Source organism: Leuciscus leuciscus (assembly GCF_965113295.1).
Source record: "Leuciscus leuciscus genome assembly, chromosome: 5".
In the NCBI taxonomy this organism is placed as follows: domain Eukaryota; kingdom Metazoa; phylum Chordata; class Actinopteri; order Cypriniformes; family Leuciscidae; genus Leuciscus; species Leuciscus leuciscus.
The window spans coordinates 4,517,995-4,529,366 of record NC_138729.1 but is presented as its reverse complement, the minus strand read 5'-3'; the positions used below and the strand labels follow the sequence as shown (position 1 = coordinate 4,529,366).

General features: G+C 39.5%; 1 protein-coding gene across 1 annotated transcript in view; it reads right to left on the bottom strand.

The window, feature by feature from the left end:
• Positions 1-1,351: 1,351 nt before the first annotated feature.
• Positions 1,352-11,372, bottom strand: part of tut7 (terminal uridylyl transferase 7) — a 28,369-nt gene continuing 18,348 nt past the window's right edge. The window contains exons 21-30 of the mRNA XM_082170924.1: positions 10,932-11,045; positions 10,436-10,513; positions 10,051-10,228; positions 8,887-8,934; positions 7,538-7,629; positions 7,337-7,452; positions 6,795-6,976; positions 6,636-6,685; positions 6,472-6,538; positions 1,352-2,083 (exon numbers count right to left, since the gene is read on the bottom strand). Of these exons, the coding sequence (XP_082027050.1) occupies positions 2,019-2,083; positions 6,472-6,538; positions 6,636-6,685; positions 6,795-6,976; positions 7,337-7,452; positions 7,538-7,629; positions 8,887-8,934; positions 10,051-10,228; positions 10,436-10,513; positions 10,932-11,045 (990 nt within the window). The 3' untranslated portion in view covers positions 1,352-2,018. The remainder of the gene's footprint in view (positions 2,084-6,471; positions 6,539-6,635; positions 6,686-6,794; positions 6,977-7,336; positions 7,453-7,537; positions 7,630-8,886; positions 8,935-10,050; positions 10,229-10,435; positions 10,514-10,931; positions 11,046-11,372) is intronic.

Here is an 11,372-nt window from a genome sequence, read left to right as displayed (position 1 = left end):
TACCCACATATTGCATAAAGTAAAATGATGTATCAATTAATTCCGTTATATCTTTCATAACATAGTTGAGAATCATCTTTATACAAATTTTGGTTAAAAAAATCCTGAAACCCCAAAATTTATTGGTGATTGAAAAAAAAAATCCCATTGTTTTTGCCTATACATAAAATTTCATGTCATTTTATGTTTTAAACAACTGAGTCCTGGTGTCCACTACAGAGGACATAGCATAACATATGAATAAAATATAATTTTTCAAAAAAGAATGTAAACAAAACATTGTGATGACATGAAAAAAAAAACTAAATTCAAAAAACGTTTTTTTCTGGGTCTCAGGAAGATATGTTTATAAAGTGCTGAATGATTATAGAAAATTATTACTTAAAAGTTTCATAAACGTGAGAAAAATACTTTACTGTAATAGTTGCATTTGATTCTAATAATATTGTTAAATGAAACTTAAAACCATTTCTGTTGATAGAAATAAAGCCGAAATAAAATTAAATATAAATATTAGTTGAAGAAATTTAACTAAAAGGACCTTAGAAATGTTGCCTTGGCAATAAACTGAAATAAGTGGAAGCACTAAAATTATTAAACGGAAATAAATAACTAAAACTAGCAAAAGTAAACTAAGCCTAAATAGCAATATTTAAAAAACATAAAATAAAATGACAAAAGCACACAATGAAATGACTTTAAAAATGAAACCAAAATTGACATGAAAATATAACAAAAGGAAATTCACAATATTAATAAACCTGCTAATAACCATAGACATTCTCGATGTGTTTATACAGTATATCTATACAAATAACTATGTCCCGCATGGACTCAGAAAGGCCAGTTAAATATCCACTAAAATAATCATTTAAATCTATAAATTCTTAGGATTGGTACCTGATATACAAGTGGAAATTCACCCCATCAATCAATATATATATATTGATTTTCAAATAACGGTCTTTTAAAGGGTGGTTGCCTTGTACATTCACTTCAACTTGTCTGTAGATCCCTTGATCTCATCTTGCAATATGCTCTTCTGGAGTGGGATTTGGTGGGACGACCCAGCCTGAACAGATTGCCAGGGGGGTGGACTAACTTTTCCACACAAGAAGAGACCATTCTTGTTGATTTAAGCTGTAGAAATCACAACACATCATATCATAATGCAGGAGATCTGATAACATTGGTCTATTTTCAATCCAATACCTGTATGTTGTGCTTAAACACTTTTTATGTGGTGCACTAACTTTTCTCTTGAATGTTTAACAAAGATTGTGGCGATATCAAATGTCTGACATTAAACACATGGGAAAATATGAAAAATGTAAAAGTCATTACAAAAACACAAAGTGCAGAGACCTCGTTATGACAAAATCCATTTATTGTCAAAAAAAAAAGCAAAAAAAAAAAAAAAAGCAAAAGGACAAGAGTTGAATTACTATTATGGAGGGAATTCATTTTGTTTATTGACATTGCAGCGAATGCAAGGTAGGCAATGTAGCCTTCTTCGAGAAACATATGCAATTCAATCAGCAAAAACAAAATACTGCTATAAATTATACAATAAAGCATAACAACTAAAACCAAACCCAGTCGAACTGAAAAGCTCAACAATTAACCTGCATTAACATTAGCATAACTGTAAACACACAGACCCCAGCCGACGTTTCTTTATGTACATTTTTACACAAAATAAAATGCTTCTTGGAACACACACACACAAGACGCACGATCGTGCAAAGTTTTGTTACTAAAACTATTCAAGCAAATTCAAAAACACACAATGGCGCTACAATCTAAGTGACAAAGGTAATCGACTGGACTCTCAATTTAAAAAATAAAATAAAAACAGATAAAATGAGAAACATCAAGTTCATTCCACAATTAGAAAGAACAGAACTAAAAATTAGACACCTATAAAAGGCACATTGATCAAGGTGTTCTAACTGGGGTTCAGGGTAATACTGGACTCAGGCTGTTGGAGGAAACCGGTCATGGCTCGTTTCACAGCTTCACTGGAAGGGGCTCCACTTCTCCACAGACGCAGTTACAGACGCGTGTCTGCTGGCAAGACTACCTACAAGATGATGGAGAAACACAGCATGGATAATGCGATAACAGGACCTTATCAATTTTACATTCACCGGCCACTTTATTAGGTACACCTGATCAACACAAATATCTAATCAGCAAATCACATGCAGCAACTCTGTGTACTTCAGCATGTAGAGATGATCAAGACGATCTACACAAACCAATCTCTGAACGCTCAACACGTCCAACCTTGAAGCAGAAGAGCGTCTCTGAACACACACCAATCTCTGAACGCTCAACACGTCCAACCTTGAAGCAGAAGAGCGTCTCTGAACACACACCAATCTCTGAACGCTCAACACGTCCAACCTTGAAGCAGAAGAGCGTCTCTGAACACACACCAATCTCTGAACGCTCAACACGTCCAACCTTGAAGCAGAAGAGCGTCTCTGAACACACACCAATCTCTGAACGCTCAACACGTCCAACCTTGAAGCAGAAGAGCATCTCTGAACACACACCAATCTCTGAACGCTCAACACGTCCAACCTTGAAGCAGAAGAGCATCTCTGAACACACACCAATCTCTGAACGCTCAACACGTCCAACCTTGAAGCAGAAGAGCGTCTCTGAACACACACCAATCTCTGAACGCTCAACACGTCCAACCTTGAAGCAGAAGAGCATCTCTGAACACACACCAATCTCTGAACGCTCAACACGTCCAAACACACACCAATCTCTGAACGCTCAACACGTCCAACCTTGAAGCAGAAGAGCGTCTCTGAACACACACCAATCTCTGAACGCTCAACACATCAAACCTTGAAGCAGAAGAGCATCTCTGAACACACACCAATCTCTGAACGCTCAACACATCAAACCTTGAAGCAGAAGAGCGTCTCTGAACACACACCAATCTCTGAACGCTCAACACATCAAACCTTGAAGCAGAAGAGCATCTCTGAACACACACCAATCTCTGAACGCTCAACACATCAAACCTTGAAGCAGAAGAGCGTCTCTGAACACACACCAATCTCTGAACGCTCAACACATCAAACCTTGAAGCAGAAGAGCGTCTCTGAACACACACCAATCTCTGAACGCTCAACACGTCCAACCTTGAAGCAGAAGAGTGTCTCTGAACACACACCAATCTCTGAACGCTCAACACGTCCAACCTTGAAGCAGAAGAGTGTCTCTGAACACACACCAATCTCTGAACGCTCAACACGTCCAACCTTGAAGCAGAAGAGCGTCTCTGAACACACACCAATCTCTGAACGCTCAACACGTCCAACCTTGAAGCAGAAGAGCGTCTCTGAACACACACCAATCTCTGAACGCTCAACACGTCCAACCTTGAAGCAGAAGAGCATCTCTGAACACACACCAATCTCTGAACGCTCAACACGTCCAACCTTGAAGCAGAAGAGCGTCTCTGAACACACACCAATCTCTGAACGCTCAACACGTCCAACCTTGAAGCAGAAGAGCATCTCTGAACACACACCAATCTCTGAACGCTCAACACGTCCAACCTTGAAGCAGAAGAGCGTCTCTGAACACACACCAATCTCTGAACGCTCAACACGTCCAACCTTGAAGCAGAAGAGTGTCTCTGAACACACACCAATCTCTGAACGCTCAACACGTCCAACCTTTAAGCAGAAGAGCGTCTCTGAACACACACCAATCTCTGAACGCTCAACACATCAAACCTTGAAGCAGAAGAGCATCTCTAAACACACACCAAATCTCTGAACGCTCAACACGTCCAACCTTGAAGCAGAAGAGCATCTCTGAACACACACCAATCTCTGAACGCTCAACACATCAAACCTTGAAGCAGAAGAGCATCTCTGAACACACACCAATCTCTGAACGCTCAACACATCAAACCTTGAAGCAGAAGAGCGTCTCTGAACACACACCAATCTCTGAACGCTCAACACATCAAACCTTGAAGCAGAAGAGCATCTCTGAACACACACCAATCTCTGAACGCTCAACACGTCCAACCTTGAAGCAGAAGAGCGTCTCTGAACGCTCAACACGTCCAACCTTGAAGCAGAAGAGCATCTCTGAACACACACCAATCTCTGAACGCTCAACACGTCAAACCTTGAAGCAGAAGAGCATCTCTGAACACACACCAATCTCTGAACGCTCAACACGTCCAACCTTGAAGCAGAAGAGCGTCTCTGAACGCTCAACACATCAAACCTTGAAGCAGAAGAACGTCTCTGAACGCTCAACACGTCCAACCTTGATGCAGAAGAGCATCTCTGAACACACACCAATCTCTGAACGCACAACACATCAAACCTTGAAGCAGAAGAGCATCTCTGAACACACACCAATCTCTGAACGCTCAACACGTCCAACCTTGAAGCAGAAGAACGTCTCTGAACGCTCAACACGTCCAACCTTGAAGCAGAAGAGCATCTCTGAACACACACCAATCTCTGAACGCTCAACACATCAAACCTTGAAGCAGAAGAGCGTCTCTGAACACACACCAATCTCTGAACGCTCAACACGTCCAACCTTGAAGCAGAAGAGCGTCTCTGAACACACACCAATCTCTGAACGCTCAACACGTCCAACCTTGAAGCAGAAGAGCATCTCTGAACACACACACCAATCTCTGAACGATCAACACGTCCAACCTTGAAGCAGAAGAGCGTCTCTGAACACACCAATGTCTGAACGCTCAACACGTCAAACCTTGAAGCAGAAGAGCGTCTCTGAACACACACCAATCTCTGAACGCTCAACACGTCCAACCTTGAAGCAGAAGAGCTCCAGCAGCAGAAGACACACACCAATCTCTAAACACTCAACACGTCCAACCTTGAAGCAGAAGAGTGTCTCTGAACACACACCAATCTCTGAACGCTCAACATGTCCAACCTTGAAGCAGAAGAGCTCCAGCAGCAGAAGACACACACCAATCTCTAAACACTCAACACGTCAAACCTTGAAGCAGAAGAGCGTCTCTGAACACACACCAATCTCTGAACGCTCAACACGTCCAACCTTGAAGCAGAAGAGCTCCAGCAGCAGAAGACACACACCGGTGTCACTCCTGTCAGATGAGAACAGAAAACTGAGGCTACAATTCACACGAGCTCACCAAAACTGGACAACAGAAGATTGGAGAAACATCGACTGCTCGGAGTCTGGATTTCTGCAGTGACGTTCAGATGGTCGGGTCAGGATTGGGTGTAAACAACATGAAAGCGTGGATCATCCTGCGTTCTATCAGTGGTTCAGGCTGCTGATGTGTAACAGTGTGTTATATATTTTCTTGACACACTTTGGGCCTCTCAGTTCCACCTGAGCCTTAAACACGACCTGAGTGTGTTACTGACCATGTCCAGTCCTTGATGACCATCTTCTGATGGATACTTCTGGCAGGATAACACACTGTCACAAAGTTCAAATCATCTCAGACTGGTTTCTTGAACATGACAGTGAGTTCACTAAACTCAAACGGCCTCCAGTCACCAGATCTCAAACCAGTAGAGCAGCTTTGGGATGTGGCGGAACAGGAGATTCACATCATGGATGTGCAGCCAATAAATCTGCAGCAAATGTGTGATTCTGTCGTCAATATGGACCAAAATCTCAGAGGAATGTTTCCAGAACATTGTTGAATCTCTGCCATGAAGAATTAAGGCAGTTCTGAAGGCAAAAGGGGGTCAAACTAGCAAGGTGTACCTAATAAAGTGGCCAGTGAGTGTACATTAAGCACATCATGTCTGATGTGTCAGAAAAACAGCTATGCAGTGACCAATGCTCTGGATTGTGTATCAGCAGTGGCTTCGAAAAAGGGACCAAAAGCTTGTATTTCAATGTTTGGTCAGTTTTCTTTATGGAAAACAAGCAACAACAAAATCCCTAAAAATGTGTCGGTCTTTAGACGAATGCAGTGTCATTTTAATATCATTGATATACAGACGACAACATTGTCAAACGATCTCAATACACATGGATCCACGAAGACGTAAAAACGCTGTATTCTGCAGCCAGGCCAGCAGATGGCGATGTCACTTTGTAAAGAAACACTATGCATCTATAGACTGAACGCGTAATGCACATGCACATGACATCACCGTTTTCACAGATTCACAGTTTTGTAGATTACACGGAGACGGTATCGTTTTCACAAACTTGCACTTTGAAACACGTTTTCAAAAGTTAGCATTTTTCCCCCCAAAAAACGCGGTTGTGTAAATGAAGGGCCAAAACGCATCATTTTTCAGTTTTTAGTCGAAAGTGGTGTCGTGTAAACGGCCCCTTCGTTAACGATAATAACCCTGGACGGATGTTCATGTCTGGTGTGAATAGATCCATAGGAATCAACTGTTTGCTAAGTTTCTGCACTGCATAGATCACCATGCACTCATGTAGTGTACTCACCTGTTTCAGGACCCAAAATCATCCTCTTTGCTTTGCGCTTCTTTCTCCTGTCCTGCTGAGGACTGTCCTGCAGACACAACAAGAGATCCAATGAGTTCTTTGTTTAACTCCTAGGCAATACTACAGTGTTCGTGCATAATGATGACTGTGATTAACTGACATACTTTGTCCCTGTCTGATGCAGGACTTCTTTGGTATGTGGTTGGGGAGGATTCTGCAAAGAGAAATACATGAATGACTGCGTGATTCTTGACCAAATCGCATCACTTGGTTAATTCCAGCAGAACTAAATACACTTTAAACAATGTGATGAGCGCAGCTACCTAAAGACTTGGACAGCGGGCAGTCCTTCTTGATGTGAGCGTTGGAGCCGCACAGATAACAGCATTTCTCCTCCCTCTGCCGCCACCGTCCATCCCTGTAAGGGCTGTCGTCCATCATGCCTTTGGTGGCTCTGTTTACATCACGTCCACTGAAGAATCCATCAGCATTGTCACGTCTTTGTCTTAGTATACCATTGAAACAAAAAAATAATTAATTAACAATGAACCAAATCAAACTAAAGGCATGAAATGTCCGATTTAAAGGTGCAGTAAGTGATTTCTGTGAAACGCTGTTGAAAGTGGATTGGACCGAGCAGCACAACACACTTGTAGCCAATCAGCAGTAGGGGGGCGTGTCTCCACTCATGATTGGAACAAAAGTATTACAATTTTACAGGCCCCAAACTTCTGAACAGTAGTGAACATTGTCTAGGATCATTGTAACATGAAATACAGAAAAGAATGTTTAAAATGAAGTACTGTTCAGTATGAACAATAATTGAAGTTAAAGTTATTCTACAATAGTTCTTGTGCTGAATTACCTCTTTCGCATCGGACAGTCTTTCATAAAATGTCCAATCTTCCCACAAATGCGGCAGCAGCGGTCATTGGGTGCGAGCTTGCCCTCGGTCAGCACCTCTGGGTCGAAGAAGTACTCCTGCAAACAGTGAATTTGAGCACAATAACTCGACTTGTGGGGCGTCTTACAGAATTGACATGCTCAAGGTAAAGGACACACAAACCATTTTATTTGCATACTCTGGTGGAAAGACTCGGACAGGGGTGCCGAAAACTCTGCGGGCGTTGATGAAGGCCTTCATGATGAAGCTTGCCACTGTAAACATAAAACACAACCAGACACAGGGAAAACACACATTCATTGCATTAGATGGGAAGATCAAACGTCATTTATCTTTAAAAATGTAGGAAGTTAAGGCCCGTTCACACCAAGGACAATAACTATAAAGATATAGTTCTAAAAATCTTTCAAAGTGGCAGAATCCACATCACAACTACATCGGCACAGAGAAACGATATTGTTGGAATCACTTTCAGAACGATTTTTCTCCAGCTGATGAACGATAAAAACATTGAGAGCCAATCAGAATCCATTCTGCTATAAAGAATTTTTGCATTTTAAGCGACAGACGACAAAACTGTAGCGTGCGCCTATAATAAACAGACTGATATTGTGCGTTGTGTGGACGCTGTTATAGTTATCGTTATCTTTATAGTTTATAGAAATTTATAGAAATATTATCCATTTACTATATTTATATAAGGCGGTTGGAACTCAAAAAGTTGCTGATGGAGATATAAATCTGAAATAGTTTAAATAAACAAAAGCTAAATGCAGGTGTTTAAGTACAGGGTTTATACATTTAAAACTGAACTTCAATAAAGCTAGGTCATGTAATACAACAATGAAACATTGACATGCACCCTCATAATATGATTATATGCGATTTAGGCAATATCGCGATTAAACTTCACCTTATGTAAACTCAATACTTTTATTCAATTTATGCAATTAATCATAATCATAAAAACCACAATCATAGTAAAATGTGACATAAGCCGATTATAATAGCATTAAACAGGAATGTAAATCGCCTCTATTCCACGCTGACCAAAGTGTGCATGAACATGAGCGGTGCTGAAGTTTAAATTCACAAAGTTGCGTGACATGAATACACACAGTATATGGATGGTCAAAAACACTGAAATGGAGACATTTTTAGGCTGGATACCAAAGAACTGCCAAATAAATCCATACGAGTTAGAAAAGCTTAACCAGTAACACACTGACTCCATGTGAGTTCATCATCTGTGCTGGGCATTGGGGTATGTGGAGAATAGCAGTAAAATAACCATAATTCTTAGCGAATAATCAGAATGATGAAAACTGCACGTAAACGTGAGTGAAGGGGTTTGTGGCTCGTATCATGTAAACTTCTTGCCGTGATTAAGTCCTTACTCTGATTACATTTGCACCAAATAATGTGATATTTCCAATTATCAGAGTCAATGAAAGGTAGGGTTTGTATGGAGGATAATACATGCAACAGTAAAAGAGAAAAACATGACATACTTCTCCGTGAGAGACCAGCTCCAAGATTATGACTCAAATCAAAGGGATCTAAAAGAAGAAAGAGAAAGGAAAATTATCAGCTACAATCTTGCACAACGTACAGCGTTGAGGAATGTCAGTTATAAAAGTAAAAAAAAAGAAATCATCATTTTCAAAATATAAATTACACTACTTGCAACATGTTACCGTTAGGGTTGGGAATCGAAAATGTATTCAAATTCTAGAATTGGATAATTAAGTTATCGGATACATGTTATTAAATAAAAATGTCGATTCCTTTTATTGATTCCCTTGGGTGCATTTTAATATGACTTTAAACCATTCAAGCACAAGAAGACTCACGGACTGTTTTCTGAGCTGCACACACACATCCGTAACGAGCGCACAGAAAGCCGCCTCTCATACCGTGTACTGCGCGATACTGAACCGAGTTCTCTTCCGCGTCTTTTTGCACTTGAACGGACAAATACACACAAAAATGTCAAAATATCCTCATGAACAGTCGGTTTTCTTAAGTGAACGTAAACAGTTGACAAAGAAAACGCATGTATCAGCATATTGGATTCGTTCAGCTCTTAAAGTGACAGCAGCCTAATATTCCTGCTGCCGTCTCTATAACGTTAATCAAACAACAAAAGACAACGAGAAAATTGTTCTTGACGCAATAACTTTTGTAACTATATTTGGAATGTATATTTTATTTATAAAGTGCAGTGTTATTTTAAATCTGATTAGTTTCTGTACCTGAACACCTTAACACTGTTTATTTCAACCGTATCTTTGTTCAGTTGTATTTATTTGTGCGATTGCTAATTTGTTTATTTGTTCTTTTTTAATTACTGAGTGTTTACTTGTCTTTAATAATGCTTTTGTTCTTGCTATGGTATTTTTAAACCATAGGCAAAAGTTCCTCAGTGTTCTTTAGCCTGTTCATTTTTGTTCATGGTATTCAGCTACAATGAAATGTTTTGCAATAAGACTTAGAATAAATGTGAATGATAGTTAAAAAAAAAAAAAAAAAAAAAAAAAAAAATCGAAATTAGGAATCGATAAGAATTGGAAAAGTTAAAATTCAAGCGATACCCAACACTAGTTACCGCTGCATATTTATAGGTTCTTGGCCTGATTTTTGCCACTCATCAGGAGTTTATTTCTTGGTCTTACCCTCGATGGCCAGATGTTTGGAGGTCCACTGCTTCTTGAAGGTGGTGAGAGGTTCTTTTCTGCGGATGCAGATGACAGACTCCTTGAAGTCAAACGTCTCTGTGTAAAACTGCAGCAGGCCGAGCCACAGCTGCCCGACTGACTCCCTGTTCTTCCTGTACTCCGGCCAGTGTTTATGCTGAGGAATGAACAACAGTCCCAGGCTTAACAACTATTACAAAATAAGTCTGAGACATGTGTTTTGTGCTACACATTTCATAGATATAAAAAATAAAAAATCAGATCTAAAACTCAATCTATAACTTTTTACAAATAACTGTGAAATAAATAAAAAATAATACAACTTGCATTGTTTTTGTTTTTGGTTTTTTTGGACCTCACTCACCAAGTTCTTCAAATCCTTAAAGAAATGGACATCCCAGCCATCTACAAGGACTACTGGCTTCTTCTCGCCTTCATACATCTACAAAAGACAAATATAAAATTAATTCAGAGTGAATGTATGTTTTACATCAATCTCATCCCATAATACAGTAGATTAGGATGTCCTTAATGATGACTTTTAGCAATATAGAAGAATACACACAAAAAGGGAGAGAAATAAGTCCCATTTTAACCTATATTCACATATTGTTTATGTTGAAATATCAGAATTATAGAAATATATTTATTGGGATATGCACTAGGGAACACGCACTTCTAAATTACATGAAAGTAGGAATAAAATGTTTTTAATTAATTAAGAATACATTTTTGGTGCGCACATGGTTAAAGAAATGCATAAAAAAATATGAGTATAAGTGCTGTAACAGTTCATTTACACAAAATCATTTATTATAAGTAACTGTCATTGAAAAGGTTATAATTGTCAAGAACGACACCTCTTGGAGAACTGGGATAACAGCCGGGCTTCTTTGTTGAAGGAAGTAAAGGACCATTAGAGTGTAAGCATACGAAGAAAGACTACCACGAGATGCATCGCCAATGTCACACACCTGAAAAGACAAACATTATCAAGATCATCAATATGTTAAAGTGCCCCTATTATGCTTTTCCAGATTTTACATAGTAATATTATATTATATGTGTTATATAGCTTTTTGTGATAGTAAAATGTCTGCAAATTTTCAAAGATCAAAGTGCAGATAAATGGAGTTATTGTCTCTCAAAAGAAAGAAGTGATTCTGAACTGAAACGAGTCGTCAGTAATTGCAGTCTTGATTCCTGCTGAACATAAGTAGGTTTGTAACACATTTGCATAATGCCAGTCTGTGCTCTTCATTGGCTGCCAGTGAACAACTTCAACTTTGACCCTCAAACAC